This window comes from Cuculus canorus, chromosome 12, assembly GCF_017976375.1.
Source record: "Cuculus canorus isolate bCucCan1 chromosome 12, bCucCan1.pri, whole genome shotgun sequence".
Classification (NCBI taxonomy): domain Eukaryota; kingdom Metazoa; phylum Chordata; class Aves; order Cuculiformes; family Cuculidae; genus Cuculus; species Cuculus canorus.
In genome coordinates this window covers 2,197,235-2,217,090 of record NC_071412.1, presented here as the reverse complement: position 1 = coordinate 2,217,090, position 19,856 = coordinate 2,197,235, and the positions used below count along the sequence as shown (strand labels likewise).

The 19,856-nt window shown below is 40.9% G+C and overlaps 1 protein-coding gene across 1 annotated transcript in view; it reads right to left on the bottom strand.

Annotated features, from left to right (window-relative positions):
- Nucleotides 1-19,856, bottom strand: part of PRTG (protogenin) — a 94,494-nt gene that overhangs the window by 16,118 nt on the left and 58,520 nt on the right. The window contains exons 12-13 of the mRNA XM_054077805.1: nucleotides 1,783-1,878; nucleotides 1,048-1,234 (exon numbers count right to left, since the gene is read on the bottom strand). Coding sequence (XP_053933780.1) covers nucleotides 1,048-1,234; nucleotides 1,783-1,878 — 283 coding nt within the window. The remainder of the gene's footprint in view (nucleotides 1-1,047; nucleotides 1,235-1,782; nucleotides 1,879-19,856) is intronic.

The following is a 19,856-nucleotide window of genomic DNA, read 5'->3' as shown; positions in this document are numbered from 1 at the left end:
GTCACCTCCTGCCCAGAGAGGTGGTTGAGTCACTATCCCTGGAGGTGTTTAAAAGGTGGGTAGATGGGATGCTTGGGGACATGATTTAGTAGTAGACAGGTATGGTTGGAGTTGATGATCTCAAAGGTCTTTTCCAACCTAACGATTCTATGATTCTAGGAATATTTTGAATAGTTTCATCCGATCACAAAAATTAGCATCATTGCTACGCTTCACACTGCACACTAAGAATTTTACACAGTGATTATACTGAGTCTAATCATTAAGTCAGGAGTTACACAAGCAGGGGGAGTGTTCTTTGAAAACCATCAATATTAGGATGGAAACTATCTTTTAAGATGGTATTTTTCTTATTCAGAGGGCCTAAGGAAACCCAAATACTGAGGAAGCTACACATACAGGTATTCCCTCAACAGCATCACACTCCCAGCACGGGCAGTACAATGGAGCAAAGTCTTCTGCTCCCATACCACTTGGGCAAAGTTGAACACTAAGCCCAGGCAGAATTTCTTCCCTGTTCTGCCATTCTGTGGCTCATGCATTGCTTCGCTGGAAAGCAAGCTGTAGTTCCTACTTAGCTTCCTACTCCTGGCAGAGTGCTGCACACTCAGGAACGTGGCATTCCCTCAAAAACATGCTCAGCCCCTCAAAATCCAAAAATTCTTGTTTTCAGTCTTAAAATCAGACACTGAACTAAGTCCCATCTTTGCCAAGACAAGCTACCTGTGAAATAGGTAACCTCTCTTGTTTGGTCAAAGAAGAACTTAAAATGAAATTCAACTTAGAAAGGTAAAAAGCCATGAAAAACTCAACAGCTCGTCCAAGATCCAACACAAGGATCACAGGTAGAGAATTAAACTGTTGTACAAACACATCTTAAATAACCCCAGAAACAAACGTAGCAGCCACTGGGCGAAACACAGTCCTCAAAGGAAGGTAAAAGTTGTTACAGTAAAAGGCAATTAAGAGAGGACAGAAAGAGTAGAAATTGAGGGGGAAGGATCTGGAAACAGGAAACCCAAGACTCATTAGTAGCACTGTACTTACGTTTGAAGGTAGAGAACCAGAGAAGCATTCTGCAGCCCCACTGGGTTGCAGCGGACTGTGTAGTTAATGATTTGTGCAGATGTAAAGGCAGGCTTTCCCCAGTGAAGGTAGATAGAAGTCGAAGTGTTAGCTTTGGCATAGAGGTGGTGAGGGGGCGGTGGTGGTGGCACCATGCGATCACGGACAGCTGTTTAAAACAAAAAAAGGAGCACAAATTATTTAATGAACTAGTATACCAGTATACAGACAGTATACTGTATACTTACTAGTATACAGATGCTGATAAGATTAGATTCAGGCTTAGATTCAAAACTGACCCCACCCAGCAATACCTGGTATTCAGAACTAGAAATCTGGTTCTAGCTATTAAAGACCCCTCTACCTCAACGCACGTCACATATCACTTCTGTTGCCCCACTTGTTTAGTCAAAACTCTAAAACGGGGACAAGGGAGAGAGATGAATCTCTCATAAGATACGTGATACGTCTCTGGTTAGACGATGCAGACAATCCAGTAGGGCAAGGAAGGTGCTTGGTGCCTATCTTGTTTCCTCAGCTGCAGTACGTGAACACAGAGACCATCTCAGTCGCAGGATGACTACGATAGTATTTGTCACTGATATGATCTTTCTGATTTTCTGTTTTACACTGAATTGTAGGGGAAAAACACAGAGCTGCTGCGACCTCGAAACAACTCAGTTCTTAATAAATTCTTCATGCACCTACAACACTTACAGACACAGCCTGGAGTGCTGACTGTTTGGTCTGCCTGATAACCTTCTTCCATGCTGTTATATGCCAGCAGCCTCACATGATACTTTCTTCTAGGATCTGCACAAAGAGAAAGAGAATAATTAGACTCAAGGAAAAAAAAGTAAGGATTTTCAGACTTCTACAGATAGTGAGATAACTTGATTCTCCTGCAAGTTTAGTTCAAAACCTGTCTGCTACAATCAGCAGACCGATAAATTGGCCAGATGCCTGGAAGCCTGTCTTTTGTCCAGCTCTGCAAATTTCCCTGAATCTTTCCCCAGACTGCACTAGAATCAGTCACATCATCTCCCAGTCTTGCTTCTGAAAGCCTGAAACCAAAGTTTGTAACAGAAATTAATGGGAGTACGATAAATATCACAGTTCTATCTGTAACAAAATCACACCTTCACAGCCGCAGAGCTAGATTTCATAGTAGTATGCAACATATTGAAAGTGCTTTCAGTCAATAATAAAGATTTGTTAAAACAAACAGCACAAGGTTCACAGAAACCAACACTTCTTTCTGGGTAAGCAGGCTGTAACAGAGGAGGGCAATCAAAGCAAAGGCAGGAAGACAGGAGTCAGCAAACAAATAGGAAGTGTTTTGGTTCTGGGTTCTGAGAGGAGATGTGCTGTGAAGCAACAGTGATTGTTAATAATGCCTTTGACTCACAACTTCAGCTTCCGCATGTTTTCTTGAAAGCTGGTTCTGGCATTCTTAGAGGGCCACAGTTCCTAACTTGAAGGGTCCCCATAGTTCCCTGTCTCTGGTCGTGTCTTTGGGCACCCATATTCCAGTTTGCTGCTTCTCTCAGTTCTGTTAGTGATACACTGGCCTTGATTCCAGTGAAAAAACAGTACGGGAAAATGAGAGAAAGGGGACCTTGAGCTTTCTGTAAGTGGAGATGGCACAGGGTACCCATGGGTGGTTCGGAATGCAAACCACCAGGGAGGCTGCACTGCTTCTCTGCAGCCTGCTCCCTTGCAACGGTATTTGCAACAAAACCCTATCATACAATGAGGATAGAATCATAGAACAGTTTGGGTTGGAAGGGACCTTAAAGCCCATCCAGTTCCAACCCCTGCCATGGGCAGGGACACCTCCCACTGGATCAGGCTGCCCAAGGCCCATCCAACCTGGCACTGAACACCTCCAGGGATGATGATTTGCAAAGTCGTAGCACTTGCTACTAGTATGTATAAGCTCTTCTGGGTTCAGCTAAACTTCACCCCACTACTGATGTGGATATTGGGTCATTTTCCTCTTCTATTGTCTTTAATCTATTTCTTTCTATTAAGATTTTCAGAAGGACTAGATAGGTGTTACATATCTGTGCTGATCATGTTTGTTTCTTTTCTTCTTGCCGTAAAATAGCATAATATTATCCCTTCTCAAAATAAGCTCTCCTCTTTTGCATTTTAGGTAAGATTTCACGTGGCCTCTCTCATGAAATAAGTAGGAACACAAATCCCTGCCATTTCTTCCCCACAAATAGGACTTTTGTTTTCATCAGTTCGTTAGCTCCCTCTGCAGCCTCTGCACCAGCAATGCAATCTTCACAAATTTGATTTCTTCCCCATGAGGGTGGTGAGGCCCTGGCCCAGGCTGCCCAGGGAAGCTGTGGCTGCCCCATCCCTGGAGGGGTTCCAGGCCAGGTTGGATGGGCCTTGGGCAGCCTGAGCCAGTGGGAGGTGTCCCTGCCCATGGCAGGGGTTGGAACTGGATGGGCTCTAAGGTCCCTTCCAACCCAAACCATCCTATGATTCTATGATTCGATGTTTCTGTAAAGACTGCAGAGTAATGTCGTAATAAAGCATTTTGTATGTTTTTTCATATTTATTTTGAAACAGACAATCTTTTTGTGCTGTAGTTACCAACACCAGCTTTAAAAGAGATATTGCTAGGTAGACTTTACACCTCTATGTATGTTTAGTTTTAAAAGACTATTTCACCAAAATCTAAGCATAAAGGAAAAGGGGCTCTTAAATTTGGATTAAAATATCTCTTTGATATGCTTAACATGCAGAACAGGCAAGAGGAGCCCATTCCCATTTTTCAAATAGACTTTAATATGACAAGTACACAATATGAACAACAAAATGTTAAAAATTATTAATTTTTTTACACTAGGGTAAAATTCTAATTTGCTTTATAGTTTTCTTTCACTTTACAGAATGACTTTAACAGATGGCATCAGTTGTTCCTAGCCAACAAACTACAATCAAAGAAAAGCAGGAGATAGACAAAAACATAGGGAATAAACTCAAGCATGCGATTAAAAAAAGACAGAATTTTAATATTGAGAATTCACAAAGATATGAAGATATTCTATGGAAATATTTAAAATATCTTAAAGATTTGTGAAAAACAAAAGATGTGAATTTGAAAACACTGAGCCCAACCAAAAAGATAACTGAGCTTCAAAATACCAAGTGATCCGAATACACCAAAATCAAGTTATGGTGACTTGTTGAGGTGAATTTAAACAAGAGGCTGTCGGAACATTGTTAAGATCTCATTAGGATTATCCTTAGGAGGTTGTTACAATCATCAATTCTCCCATCCGTTCTTCAAAAAAACTTCATTTCAGTTACTATTTAGCAGCTCCTGGAACAGATTCCACCCAAACAGGCAGCATCCCGCCTGCCAAGTGTCACCGTCTATCTTTTTCTTTACAAGTTCCTGCAGAAGAGACCCCTGCTGCACTTCCGCAAGACACAGGATGACAGACACGACAATTTATCATCCTGCCGAGCACCTTCAAAAACTCCATGCCCTTTGAAAGTGGTCACCCAGAACTGATCGTCTTCACTGTGAAATGAAGAATAGCTAAGGTCTAGTGCCCTGCTGAGCTGAATGAGGAGCCTGTGAGGTCTGTTTATCCTCATTGCTGTTTTTTTTTTTTAAAGAAAAAAACCCAAACCTGCATTCCTCATTAACACTTGATTGGGGAGGAGAGGAAGAATAATGGGATGTGGAAGAAAGGCAAAAATGTAACTCCCACAGAAAGAATTCTAATGTCTTTGAGAAACCCACATTTTCTTAATCTTATTTCTAAATGTCTTTAACGCTCTACATTTAGAAAAAGCACAACATTGAGTACTATTCATCTTATCTGGTGCAATGCAAGAAGCTTTAAAAAGAATTATCTTTATATAGAAGAACCTGTTAAAAAATAAGGTCTCTTAACTAGTCTCTACCATCTATAACCCACGGTTATTCACACTTCAGGACATCACAGTCCAATTGGTGGCAAGACTAGTTCAAGCCAAACGCGATATCAAAATTTTAAGCTATCACACATTACTGCTTCGATAACTGGAAAACCAGCTGCCAGTACCTGTAACTCAAACAGCAACTGAGGAAGTTTGATTGTTAGAGTAATCTAAAATGGAGAATATAAAATAATTTTAAAGGGGGTGTACTGAGCAGCGGAAGAAATTGAGATGAAACTTCACAGATTACATGGAGAACGTTAGCAAAGACCAAAGTACTGGCTGAGATGCCGCTCCATGGTTATGGCTTCACCATACACAAAACAAGATTACCAATAGCCAAAGATCTGCCTCCAGTTCCAACAGATACTCGCTCACTATTTGTTTCATGAAGTGGTAAAAACTACTTTCTTGTCTGAAGTAGCCTCTGTTCAGAATATTTTTAACAACTGTTAGTTTCATTTACAGGCTCAGGATATGATTTACTTCTCAATGGAAACCCCAGTGCAAACTTGCCACAAACGCTTTCATCTAGCAGTTCATCAGCTGGATCAAACATTCGAAGTCAGACATGCCCTTTGAGAGAAAACAAACTTCAGGAGCTTTCTTATCTTTAACCAGCATAGATATCCTGAATAGTTTACACATAAATCATTGATAAAAGATCGGGCATAGCATGGCCACCTGGGGGGCCGACAGTCTCAAATTTAGTGTATGCCGTCCATGCACATTATACAACAACAGGAGGCTTGAAAGGCTCAGAAATCAGGGAAACGAGTTTTGAGGCCATCGGTCATGCTCATAACAGACCCAAGAGTAACACACACGTCTTTCCCTAGATCACTGCTATTCAGAAACAAATTAGATACAGTGATTTACTCAACCCATTCAACACTATTTCAGTTTAAGTAAAAAAACTCACATCAAGATTTCACCTCTGCATTTTCAAAACCACTCTGAACAGCCTGGTAACACTGAGTCACTTCAGTCAATTCCCTTGCCAATGTTAGCATTTGTGTAGTGGTTAAAGGCTTGTTCCCACACCTGAGGCAAAGAGGAACAATTTTGTACCCTATTTACCAACTGGCTCCATTGTTTTTAAGTTATTTCGCTTTTGTTGAATGAGGTTTGTTTCAGTTTGCCTTTTTTTTGCTGGCATCAGGTTGTTCTAAAATGAAGTGTCCCAGCACCCACAGCTTTTTAATAGGCATTTGATCGTTATTACTTAAATCTGCTGGTGAATACAAAAACTACAGTGTTTGTACAAATCAAGAGTCTGGCACTGATATTGATATAAACATGCTAGAGCTCATTCATAGATTTTATTACAGGAGTGCCTCTGGAGTTCACAGAGACTGTCTTTTAAAGGAAATTATAGGCTGGATGTGATAAGCTGGCACAGGTTGACAAGAGTATAATGGATCTGCCTCATATGCCCTTCTTACATAACCAAAACCTTTCTGTATTAAAAGACATCAATAACAGCTCAGCTGGAGGCACGAGTTCCCCCACTAGTGATAGTACACCTATAAAATAGGAAAAAACTAGATATGCCTTATATTGATTAATTTCAAATTACCAAAACAGATACTGTTCCAAAATCATCGTTTCACAATTTATGTAGGATCAGCCTCATTTTCCTCGAGCAGCTTTTGCAGTAAGTCACTGCTCCCTGGTGATGCTCCTCTGGAAACCCACATCCTGCCATTCACTCTCCCATAAAGCTCAGCAGTGAGCTCCGTAGATTTGACCCTGATGGGTCTTTCAGCGGCAAAACACACGGGGGAGCCTTCTCTTTGTTTTGTGACTCTATGAAGAGGTTCCACACCTTATAGTAAAACTACAGTAAAAATAAATACTTCAAGTAGAAGCAAAAAAATTACATTGAATTACCATTTAAAACCTATATTGTAACTTGGAAAAAACATTAAACATTACAGTAGCTGAATCTTGGTAAGAGTTCGAATGACAATGATTTACTTGTGTATTTTACTGTCTTACCAGACATGTTACGCTTACTCATTACGTTCAGCTTCTCAGAAACCAGGTATGGAGCTCGGAGCAGTTACTGGTGTTAATGCTGTACAAACAGATTCTTCAAGAAAAATATTACCATGCACTCAGATGTTCCGCCCCTGGCTTTATGAGAAGTCATTTCATTTCCCAGCACGGAGGGAGAACCAGATCCGCTTATCTGTCTGGGTGCAAGAACCTGAGAGAAACTGCCAAAATATCACGAAGAACTGAGACTTGATTTATTAGCAGTTCTGTTGCTCTACAGTTCATCGGAACATCCAGGCTTTATTGCACCAGCTCGAAGTTACTCAGTACTTTTTACTACTGCTATCAGCCTCGCTTCTATGTAAATCTTCAATTTCTCATTCAGTAAGGAGAGAAGTTGCTACTACAAAGCAGCTCTCAGTCAGATTTTCCCATTTTCTTTTCCAAAAGTTAAGATTTTAATACGTTCCAATTATATCTACTCATTAATTAAGCAACAATTAAACACAGGGAGCCCCGTTTTCAAAGCTTAGGAAAATATAAATGATCTAGTGAATATATACACAATGGTAAGCAAAAGCAACTACAGAGCTGGTATCTTCTCTTGGCATAACTAGTTTTAGTGTTTGTTGGTGTATTCCATGGAATTCCATCGAGATATTGTCTAAAACTTAGTAGACTTCAGTCTTCTTTAGAAGAACTTCAGTTCTTCTAAAACATTGAGACGAATACACAAAAACACATAAACCAATCTGCTATTGTTCCACAACAGAACAAACGGTGTTTGACCCTTACTGGCCTCTGGAATATATCCACTGCAAACCTCGGTTTTGCTGTAGCAGCCACCGTTATTTGGAGGGGGGAGGGGAGAACCCAAAAAACCCAACAAAGGAAGTCCTCTCTTTTGAAGACATATCCCTAATGATAAAAGTGACATGGGGAGAGGAAGGAAGGAACATCTCTCCAGCCGACGTGGGCTAGTTCCATCTGCTAGAGTTATACCTCATTACAGCCAGATGGTGTCCTCATGCACTTCCAAGGAACACAGCTGGAAAAACTAGCGGCATCAAAGATTAAATGCCTGTATTAGCAGTTAAACAACTAAAACAAAATGTGCTTCTAATCAGTTTGCAGATGGTGAAGTACTTTTTAGTGCAACTACCTCATTCTTAAATGACCGAGATCGCAGAGTAACTTTTCCTAAAATTTCCCAAGAACAATAATGTCATTCCATATTCACAATGGAATAAAAAAATTCCTTTCTCAATACATCCTAGTACATAATTAAAACCCTCTAAACTTAAAGCAGCATGACACTAACAACACAGCCAATGAAAAAATCTTATTTCATATACAATTCCATCCTCTTTTCTCAAAAGAAAACATAGAAATACGTATGTCCTAATTACATTTTAACACTACCTTCAAGTCAGTTTTCTGCAAAAGACGAAACTGCATTTATCCCGCTCAGGTTTTGATAATTTGTCTTTGTATGATTCTTTTACTCCAGATAAACTTATAGCACTGAAGATAAGTATAAAACCTGTACCAGAGAGTACTTTTATAAGTATAAAATATATATATACACTTTTATAAGTATAAAACCTGTACCATGACCACATTGCGTACACGAGGCAAACTCTGGGTGTTGAGTCAACTGAAGCTTATATTGAATACAAAACGAAGAGCCTTAAATCAGTAGTGTTACATGGCTGTTTGTGACAGTATCACCACAGCCAAAATTTTGGCTTTCTGGCCAGTGCTTCACAGAAAGCATCTGTTTACAGGCTACTTAGCCAAGGCTACAAGAGAGCGTAACATTGCAACTCCTAAAAGCCCTGTCATTGTTTCCTTCAGCTGCTGCATGTTTGTGAAGCTCCGAAGGCCTTGAAAGGAGCCAGAGCAGAGCCAACAGGTCAGGGCTAGATAAAATTAAGAAAGAATCCGAGGTCAGACCATGAAAGAACTTTTTTTTTTCGCACCCCTCCAGAACAGCGAGTCCACCTCCAGGAGCCTTTCATTCGGTCCTGATAAGAAGAGACAGCACTCCACAATCTGGATTTCAGACTTTTAAAGTCCTCTTTGGGGAGAGGAAAAGATAAGGAAGCCCAAAGAAAATGGATGTTTTACTATCATTTACTGTTGACTCATTAAGTCTGACCACTCATTACTGACTGCACTTTCACACCAGTTTTGAAAATGCCCATTCTCAGCACTTCAAAAGGAAAATACTGACAGAAATAAGAAGTATTTGGGCTTGGTTCTTGCTTCTAAAAGAACTAGGATTGCACAGAATTTCTAGTGAAAAAACCCAAACACATTCAGTGGCTTGACGTGCTGAGTTGAGTTCAGCGACTAGAAACCGAGAAACAACTTCTTAAGCTACATCCAGTGTGGTGGTTCTAGCGGCTGGGGAAGGGGACAAGAAAAATATTTCTGTTTTATTCTAAGTTACATAAGATGTTTTAAATATACTTTTTTTCCTGTTAATTAAAGGTATGAGAACCGCTACACTCAGAAGGTTGGAAAAATGGTTGTTCTGAGGACAGAACTTCTGTGGCCAAATGTCCAGTTTTAATTTAATCTTTTGTGCTGCTGGATTTTTTTGTGTAACTTACAGGTCCATTGTTGGGTAGTGGTCTGGCTGGAGAGCTCATTGGTCTGGTTTGCCAGGGTGACTGCGCTGCCCCCCGAGCCCATCCCTTCAACACAATAAACTCCAGATAATTATTCAAAGAAGAGGCCAGCAGCATGGGCTGCTCTGACATCGGGTCGTGGCCTTTGACATCGAATCTGGGGCTAGCCAAAGTCTGCTCCAAGCAACAGAGGTCCAGGGGAATTATTAAGGGGGAAGGGTGGGAAAGGAAGAGCAGTAAGAAATACTATCCTTAAAAATGTACTTTTGAAGCAAAGTAATGTAAATACAGCAGAAACTTATTAGGAAAATAAGCAAATATATTTCAAATATACCAGACGAAAAGGGACAGAGGAAAGCGCATCAAGGCAAACAGTAACGTAAAGCCGGGAAGTAGAAGGATGATACAGATTCGGTCTGTTCCTTTCAAAAGCAGGTATTCCCGCTCTGATTTTCAGTATTGGATCTTATTTCTCTTTTCTAAAAAATGCCCTTTTACCCTTCTCAAATGCATATCATGAAGCAAATACCAACAGTTTAGCAATCCTGTTCCAGTTTTTAACATGTTGTCCAGGCTCTGGATATATAACTTCTAAGCATTATTACTACCGTCAGATAATAATATTTATTACTTTTATTTTATTATTATTTTTAAAGGAGGTGAAATTTCAATCGATTTTAGTAAAAACTTGTTAAAATAGTTTGAGAAGTTACAAATCGCCAACATTTTACGCCTCACGGGTTTTTTTTTCAGCTTAAAGGTAACGTTAAACAGTTAGGTAGAACAAAGACTGTCTGTGATACTCATATGTTTTCCTTTGCAAACCAAATAACTGGAGTAGAAACTAAGCAATTTGTTCTTTGTACAACATTGTAGAAGTTTATTTTGGTAGAAACGAGAACATATGACATATGTGAACTGATCCAGCTAAACGGTCTGTCTGGTTTTCCACAGCTTCGGATGGCTCGCGCTTATTTGTCTAAATCTGAAAGGGTCTGTATCCCTTTTGCAGCTTTGCGCTATCCCCTTCGAGGGCCCCAGGACAAACACCACCTCACACCCCCTCGCAGTAAAAACATCACCTCTCCTACTGCCCACCGCCAGCAAGAGCAGCTTGACACAAAAAAAAGGGGCAGGATGAATTCCCAGCATACAGCATTTTGGCCTTTTGGAGACTGCGGGAACAAGAACTATCGAAGTGCCTCTAATAGTTTCTAAAGAAGTGAAGCAAATCTCGAGGATTTTAAGTTTGCTTCATTTCCTTAGGGCTGTAGAGCATTACCGCTCTGCGTGCAATGTTTTCGGTCAGTCCCTGTGTTTCTCTCGTGCCTTAGAGAACTGGTAAGTCGCACAAGCAAAAACCTCTTTGCCAATATCACTCTAACAACACACTCTAAAACTAGCAGACACCCTTATGTTAACTAGCCTGGCTCACCGTTTGCAAAGTGAGCCCTCAAAAGCTAACTTGAAAGCAATACCAGAGGCCTGGACAAACACCTAATTTTGATCTTTTGTGCTCGTCTTTTCTTCTGAGAGACCTTTTCTTTTGTTGCTGCCCAGTGGAAAGCACATAGCTCATTGGTCCTGCTTTGAAAGATGAGAGCACTGCCCCTCAGTCCACCCCTCGGAGCACAATCACTTTAATGGAATTATGTAGAGAGGCCATCTCTGGAAGAAGAAAGGGAGGGCGAGGGGGGAGGGAAAGAGTGTCCGAAGGAGCCAGCAGAGCCTTAATTACCCCCAGTTACTAACACAGTTATGTCCACTGAGAATGTACGCAGTGGTCCAAATAGGATGTGCCACACCACGCACCAGGTTCCCTTACATATAGCAACTGACCCATTAGTGAATGACAGAAAACACTTAGGGAATCAAACACCACAGCAGAGAGTCAGGAAATAAAAAAAGAAGGAAAAAAAAATACCCACACAAATAACGCAACAAGCACACCTCAAACTAGGATTGTGCTACAAAAGATTCTTTTCGATAACATGGAAGGCATTGAAAAGATGAACTTGTTGAAAAACAACAGTTTTGGATTGTAGGTAGGAAGGAGGTTTAGAAAATTTGCCGGGCCTTCATGCTAAGAGGAATGCTTCCAGTAAATGCATCTAAACACGGTGCAATAAGCACTCTACCAGGTTTGGTTTAACATTTGTTTAGGTACCAAGCTCTATCATACTTAAGGAACGACTGCCGAATGCCCAGCATCACCTTACAAGCAACACATTTTTACACAATGACAAAGGCAATCTGTTCACAGCGCCCAAACTTCCCCCTGAAGCTATGAGATAAATTTTCTTTCAGAACCAACATTTTCTGCTGGTCTGTCATGGACTCCCCATGCCATTTTGACCCTTTTGTGCAGCAAAATGAAAACACTATCTATCATTACTTGCACCACAGTGACTTTCTAGGAGGTGCACAGTTTCATTGCAAAAACATCTGTGGTCTGGTGACTCTTCTCAGATCTCCAGCTTTAGCAGTTGTGCTGTTGCAAGTGTGACTGCACGATGCAAAAGTTTCAGGTAGGGCAACTAACAGTCTCTCTCCTCCTTGAGAGCGTAACAAGGAACTGCAGTAAAACACATTCAACCTGCTAGATGTAAAACAAGTCAGTAACGACAGGAAAGCAAACAAAGTATATGCAAGTGGAAACCACCAGTATATTTTCCTTAAGGCAACTATTGGTTCTATAGCCTATATCCAGTTGCTTCTATAATTAGGGCCCAAGCGCCAGTGGGATGCTCTGTTGTTGCAGGTGTCAAGGTCCGTGCGTGCTCCTGCTCACACAGCACGCCCTTTTATTCGCCAGGCACCAGGTCGTGGTGGTGCACCTACTAGACATATACCTAATCTACTATTTGAGTCCATGGGCTCGCTGGCATGCACACTTGTGTCAGCACTGAACTATTATCATACAAACACTTTGCAGATGTAAATTAAGCAACTGCTTAGTGAAGCTCAAAATTTGGCACTCTTTTGTTGAATACAGGGTGGAGGAGCAAGTTCGACTAGAATGCTGGCAAGTTCTATAGTGAATTTGCTAAACTGACACATCTGTCATAGGCTGCCAGTCAGTCTGATATGCATTTTTTCCTTCTCATACTTCATGCGTTGAATTTAAATTCAGATGCATTAAAAAGGCCTAAGCTAAAAGGCTGGCATCAATCTTCCTTTGTACACTTCTTCTAATGCAAAGCATTCACTGAAAACTCAGCATATAATACTGAAGATTTTCCAGTTATCCAGGTTAATAAGCTAGGAAGCAGGAAAGGCCACTAACAGCGCTTGTAAAGAGTTCAACCCAAAGCCACAGCTCAGCAAGTTATTTCCCCGGATATGTGGTTGCATGAGGACACTCTCTGGTTCCTCAGCCATGGAATGCAGTACAGTATCTCTCTCCAGACATGAACACATCTGTCACTTTTCCTCCACTACCTTCTCAGGTGCCTCAGCCTCTACAGCCTCTCTGACTGGGTGCATATCTTTGACATTTAGCAAGGGTATTCACTTTAATTACATTTGGACTACGTTGAACAACCTCCCTAGTGGTTTGGCACAGCAGTGTTACTTTTAGCCTTTACATTTTCATACAGCACATCTCAAGCTTTTAAAACATGCCCTGAAGAAAATTTCCATTTGTAATGATAATAAAAGTATTGAGGACCCTACAATGTCCTTGGCTCTAATACGCACTGCTGTTACATTCAATGGCACGCTGGCATGAGCTATTCGTAATGAGTTTTGTGGTAGGAATTAGCACAAAAAGGTAGATTAAAAGAACACAGTGACAGCGCATCACCAGGCAATGAAGTCTGACACACTGCATACTTCTGTTCCTTCTTGAATGCTTTCAGTGAACTTAACTTTGATATAAATACCCATCTAGAAGGCCAAGAGAATTTGTTTCCCCTGTAAAAATTACACTAACTTTTCACCTCCACACTGATTCCACCTAAACCCATATTTGAATGGCATCTTGTGTTCCCCTCTTTCCAGGCCAGGCCACTGCTCTTCTAAAATAACTCACCAGGAGGATTACTCAGTCTACATTAGTGACAGCAGCTGTGCAAGTTAATGTTGTTGTTGCTTTTAGTTAAATAGATGTTAATGGTTTATTTGAAGACTATTTAATTAAGACCAAATTTCTGGAACAGCACTGCTGAAAGTGCCACAGACGGATCTTGCAGGTGGTGTAAAAGGGGTCAACGTATGCATTCTGAATTGGAACCTAATATTCTCAGAAGCTCAAATCCTTTACTCAGAGTAATTCTCTGCACTGGGTTCTGCGTACTAACACTCTTCTACACAAACGTTCTTTAATATCCATACAAAGAAGTACCTAAACAAGAAGAATAGCCCGAAAGACTTCAGGCTTCCTGCAACTTCTGAAAAGCTTTTGCTCTTCTGGCTGACAGCACAGCATCTACTATTTCTTTTACACTCTGAGGTGTTTTGTAAAGACAAAAGTGTATTTTAGCGCCACTTGGAATTGGATTACAACATGTTTTTAATGTAAATACTACTTACTACAGGTAAATAGTACTGTATTTTCAAGGATGCTCAGAATAGCAATAGCATCATGGAAAAGTAAATTAACACTTTGCAGAATCTGGAATAGAACTTCACAGATAATGTCCCCTTTTCCAAGAATGCTTTTTACGTGTGTAAAGTATTTTCCATAATTACATACAAGGGAATTTGGTCTGGCTTCAGTTTTCCCTTCAAAATGTTTTTCTTTAATCTCTTTTTTTTAGCAAACACAACCACTTCTTATGGGAAGGAAGCAATGCTGTTGTCGAAATGTTTGACCACAGACCAACTGCAATTTAAATCTTTTGCCATACCTGCTGCAGTTTTTAATCAGTTGGTTTTGTGAAGAACAAGCAGTGAACATGTCAAACACTGTATTAACACACTGAAAGGTAGTGAGTAAATAGGAAACTACTCACAATCGAGGTTATTTTTATCATCTTTCTTAATGCATTTAAGATTAAAATCCAAGCTATATTACTATCTTGATTGAAACACGGGGAAGAAAATTACTTTGATGTAATTCCTCCGCATATGAAGTTTATACAACACTTGGAAAATGGAAAGCAGTATGACTGATTGATTACTTCAGTAAAATAAACACAGAGCTATTTAACTCTTAGTTATCTTCCCTTGCACAATTAAAAGGGATTCCCATCATTAATTCAGTTTTACAAATGCTGAGTTCAGCCTGCAGCTTGATGAGAATTTTCAACCAGCATTAGCTAATGCTGCTGAAAGAAGCCAGCCCGCCTCACCCCTCAGCCACTCACTCCTGCCACAACCTTCCTCTGATGAGTTATTTTTCATTCAAGCCAACTTTCCACCCCATCTATCTGCAACTACACAAGTGTTAATGCAAGCACAGAGCACCACAAATCAGCACAGACAGGTACACGAAGAACGTGGGGTGTTTTCTTCCAGAAGCGCCACCTTTTGCTACTTTATTGTGTTCCAAGCTGCACTTTCATGAACTCTTGAGAACTAAGCAACATCCCGAGCTGAGCGAGCGAGCTGCTGGCAGAACCACCTTGCTGCTTCCAGCTGTAGCCAGCGGGGTAGGACACAGCACAGCCACCATGAGTCTATTTCATAGAATAATAGAATGAGTTGGGTTGGAAGGGACCTTAAAAATCATCTGGTTCCACCCCTTGCCACGGACAGGGACACCTCCCACTGGCTCAGGCTGCCCAAGGCCCATCCAACCTGGCCTGGAACACCTCCAGGGATGGGGCAGCCACAGCTTCCCTGGGCAACCTGGGCCAGGGCCTCACCACCGTCAGCGAGAAGAAATTCCTCCTTATGTCCAGTCTAACTCTCCCCCTCTCCAGTTTATCCCCATTGCCCCTGTCCTGTCACCGTAAGCCTTCATAAACAGTCCCTCCCCAGCTTTCTTGTAGCCCCTTCAGGTACTGGAAGGTCGCTCTAAGGTCTCCTCAGAGCCTTCTCTTCTCCAGGCTGAACAACCCCAACTCTCTCAGCCTGTCCTCATACGGGAGGTGCTCCAGTCCTCGGATCATCCTTGTAGCCTCCTCGGGACCCATTCCAACAGCTCCATCTCCTTCTTATGTTGAGGATTCCAGAACTGGACACAATACTCCAGACAAGGTCTCATAAGAGAGGAACAGAGGGGCAGAACCCCCTCCCTCGCCCTGCTGGCCACGCTGCTTTGGATGCAGCCCAGGATACGTTTGGCCTTCTGAGCCATCTTATCTTTATCTTATGCAGCCTGGTGAAATCATGAACCTCAATCCTATCCACACAAAAGCTCCAATCATAAAATAGCCATGTAATAAATTTATTAATAAGAGACGTTTCCCTCAAGGGGGAGCTGTTATCTAATAGACTGAATGCAAAGCTGGTAATCTGGAAATTTACAGCTCAGTGTCACTGATTTTGGAGACATCGTACCACACGGTTCACTACCAGTACCTGAGAAGCTCTGTGAAAATCGTCCCCTTCTTCCTTGTCTTTCAGGCACCCGGTTTGTAAGATAAGGCAGTGAACATTCATCCACCTGTGACACTCACTGGAATGGTTACAAAGTGCTGGGAGAATGCAGCATGTGTTATTAGGAGAAATAAAAAACAAAAGTGGAAATATGAATAACTGCCTGAAGTGGATTTTTGTCACACTGCTCCAGGTCGTACACTTCAAACGCCTTGCATGGGGCATAGGGGACAACGCGGCTCCTACAAGGGGGAAGACCACCCGTCAGAGGTAGATCTCCCAACAGGGAGGCTCAAGAAAAAGAGGGAGGTGTAGGCACTGGTTGGGCCAGCCAGAGCACCCTGGACTTGTGCCCGCACCCTGAATCATGCGAAGCAATTCCCTATTCTGTCCTACAACGTGCCTCTGCTTTGGTGCTTTTCTTCAAGTATCTGATCGGGCTGATTGGAAGCAAGACCCGGCTGTCATTTCTGAAGGAGAGAGATGATTTGCATTGCATCTATGACACAACTCTTTCAAGAACAGCCCACGCATATCTGTCTGCTCTGCTTGGATAACTTGCAAAGACTTCTGAGATCCAAGGCACCTCTGAGCAAAGGTTTCCAGCACAAATAACTGGTAGGGAGTGCTACAGCTATGAGTTTTCCAACAAGGACTGATGGGAAAGTAAGAGAAATTAGGTAAAGATAGGTGACAGGCAGTAAGAAAGAGCCAAAAGACATGAAATGAACAGAGAAAAAAAGGCTGCATTAGGCCAACATTAACAACTACCACAAAAACAAAAATTACAACACAGGACTAACATAGTAAGAGGTATGGTTGTAAGTCCTGAACTAGCTAAGACAGAGGATAAAGAAGCCAGAAAGACATCCTATTTTTCTTCCAGTGGTTTCTACATAGACATGCAAATATAGAAACACAGATACAAAGCCAGGCAACCGCCTGCAAGCACATTCTTCCCTGAGTCTTAAATATACAAAGGAAGAAAACGGAGAATGGATGGGTAAATGGACACAAGACACAGCAGCGCAACACCTACCCATTTGCCTCCTCTCCTCTCACTATCTCACCCCACTGCTTCTAAACATCCCCAGTTCAACTGCCTTAAAAAGAAGCCCTGGATCCAATAGGCAGGCTACATTTTCAGGAGGTATTTGCACATAATATTTTATGTCTCCTCCCCTCCTCTGTCTGAAAATACAAATGTGTCAGTTGTACAAAGAGACACAGTATGCACAACTGGATGCACAAGATGCAGAAAATTCAAGGCTGCAACTGATCTACCAAACAGAATGTATTTCCCTCTCCCAGATTCTATAAACACGTGCAGTAAAAGTATTTTTGCTTTGCCACGATAACCAGTTTTGAGTTGGGGTACAACATTCAGCTATGGTAATGGTAAAAACACTGTGGAAGTGAGTATAAATGTTTAAATACACTTCTTATGCAAAACTTGTTTCTACTAAACCTTTTTTCCCAGATGCTGAAAGTCACAGGTTTGGAAGAGAAGTTTCACAGCAAGAGCTGCTTCTTCCAACACAAGATTGTTTCTTCCCCCACTTCCCACATACCCTCCCTTCATTTGCCAAAAAGTGTGACTCTAGGCAGCCTGAAAAAAGAACTCACAACATTGGCTTCTCCACAAGTTCATCTTTTCCCAAAATAGAAAAAATGCTTCTGTTAGCAATAATGACTTGATGGCAAATATATCACTAAGGTGTTACTCAAGGCAGAAAAGCTACCAGAAAACATATTAACTTAGCGTTAGAAATGCATTTACTTACCACCAACACAGAATTTGCAAAGAGCTCCTACTATTACCTTTCCCATACAACTATCACAAGTGGTAATATGATCCCAAAAAAGTTAATGAAAAAAACCTCAGGAGAAAATAAGTTAACATTTTGATCACAACATCTGGATTGTTGTTAAACAAAGGAAGAAAGTAATTTAATAAAGAACAACGGGAAAAAAAATAAGAAATGTAACTAACCATGTACAGCAAATGTTTTCTTCTGTCCACTCTGAAGTCTCTTTCATGTGCTAATGGTGGCATTTTTTTAAACTCTTCCCCTTTGACTTACTCAGACCTTTAAGGACCTCACACATCTAATGGTTCCTCACATTCACCAAGAACAATCAAGAAAGGTCTGGGGGTTGACATGCAGTATGATTAATGGACAATGTTGATTTAATTTCCTATAACAGAAGTTTTCTTTAAGCTTTCTCCAAGGAGCAGTTTCTTTGCCATTCAAGACTTAAGTATTTTACTAATGAAGTCCAATAAATAGCAAATTAAATAATGCTGTCTCCCAGAAACAAATCCTCCCATCTCAGGGAGAAAAAAAAGAAACCTACCATATTTAAAGTCCTGTTTAAATCTAAAAAAGGTTTTGTACCAGGAATGTACATAGTTGCTGGTTTTTTTTTTTTATTTGGTTTGGCTTATTTTGTTGTTTTGTTTAAGAAACTCAGAAATTGTCTGGTCATTCCTGCCATCGTCTTTTTTTCTCTTTAAACAGGGCTACACATTTAACTTGATTTCCACTTCCAAGAAATTAGTCTTTATTTGTCACTTTTAATTTATATCTATTAGAATGTATATTTGTTGTAATACTTTGAAACATTTAAAAAGCAACTTTGAGGGGTTTCATTTAAAATAACTTCTAACTTTCTTGATGTAAAGAGTGATCAATATGTCCTTTTCATGAAGCAAATTTTAACCTTCAGCTCCAGCAGACGAACAATGAAACACTATTTGCATACATCCGAACGGTTACTCAATCAACATGACACAATTTCCCAACTGAATTCCCACACAGGTTTAGCTTTAAATGGTGGAATTTCTACCCTGAGAACGTAGAACAGCAGAGAGCATTTCCTGCAAGATTGTAATCGCTTTCCCACTACTGAAAATTTTACCTTTAAATACTTTGAAGGTGACATATTTTGCTTTATTATAGGCTGGCAAGTTATTTTGACAGAGTGCAAAAAATCTCTCCCTCTTATTCCAAGGCTTTGCACCCTTGATTCCAGTTCTTCGAGTTGTGACACGATGATTCTGATATACTGAGAGAAACAACCGCACAGGGACAGCTGACAAACAGGCAAAGTCTTTCAAAAACAAACAACTCTCCATGCTCCTGGACTGAACCCATGGGACAATCTCTGCTCTTGCCTTGGTAAAGCCCGTATCTTTACATTTTTTACCTTTAAAATGCTACAAGGCATTGTGTTTCATGAAAAAACGAAACCTCCCTCATCCTGACAGCTGCAGTATCTCTTTAGAGAGCCAGGCTTAACCGGTCTTAGCACTCCCTTTTGTTTTTTGAAGTATGGTACATTCAATCTTTATTCCGCACTTGGGTATCTCCTCCTCCACCACGTCCTTCCCCTTTAAAGATCCGCTAGCTCGGGAAGGTAAAATGAATTACTGCAAAAGTCAAGGCATGTTTAAATGAGGATGTCAGGACTATTTTCTGAGATAAATGGGTTCAAACTGGAACAGTTCAGAGAGCATGTTCATGAAGGTTACATAAAAATATATTAGGCAATCCTTCCAAGGCACATACTACGCGTTTCTGAAAGATCTTGGCTGTCTAAGAGAGCAAGAATGCATCTGTCTGGCTCAAGATTAAGTGCTTAGCATGTAGAAAAGATTAATAATTTTCCATGAGTTTTAGAGCCATTTCATGAGTCCACAATTAATTCAAAGAT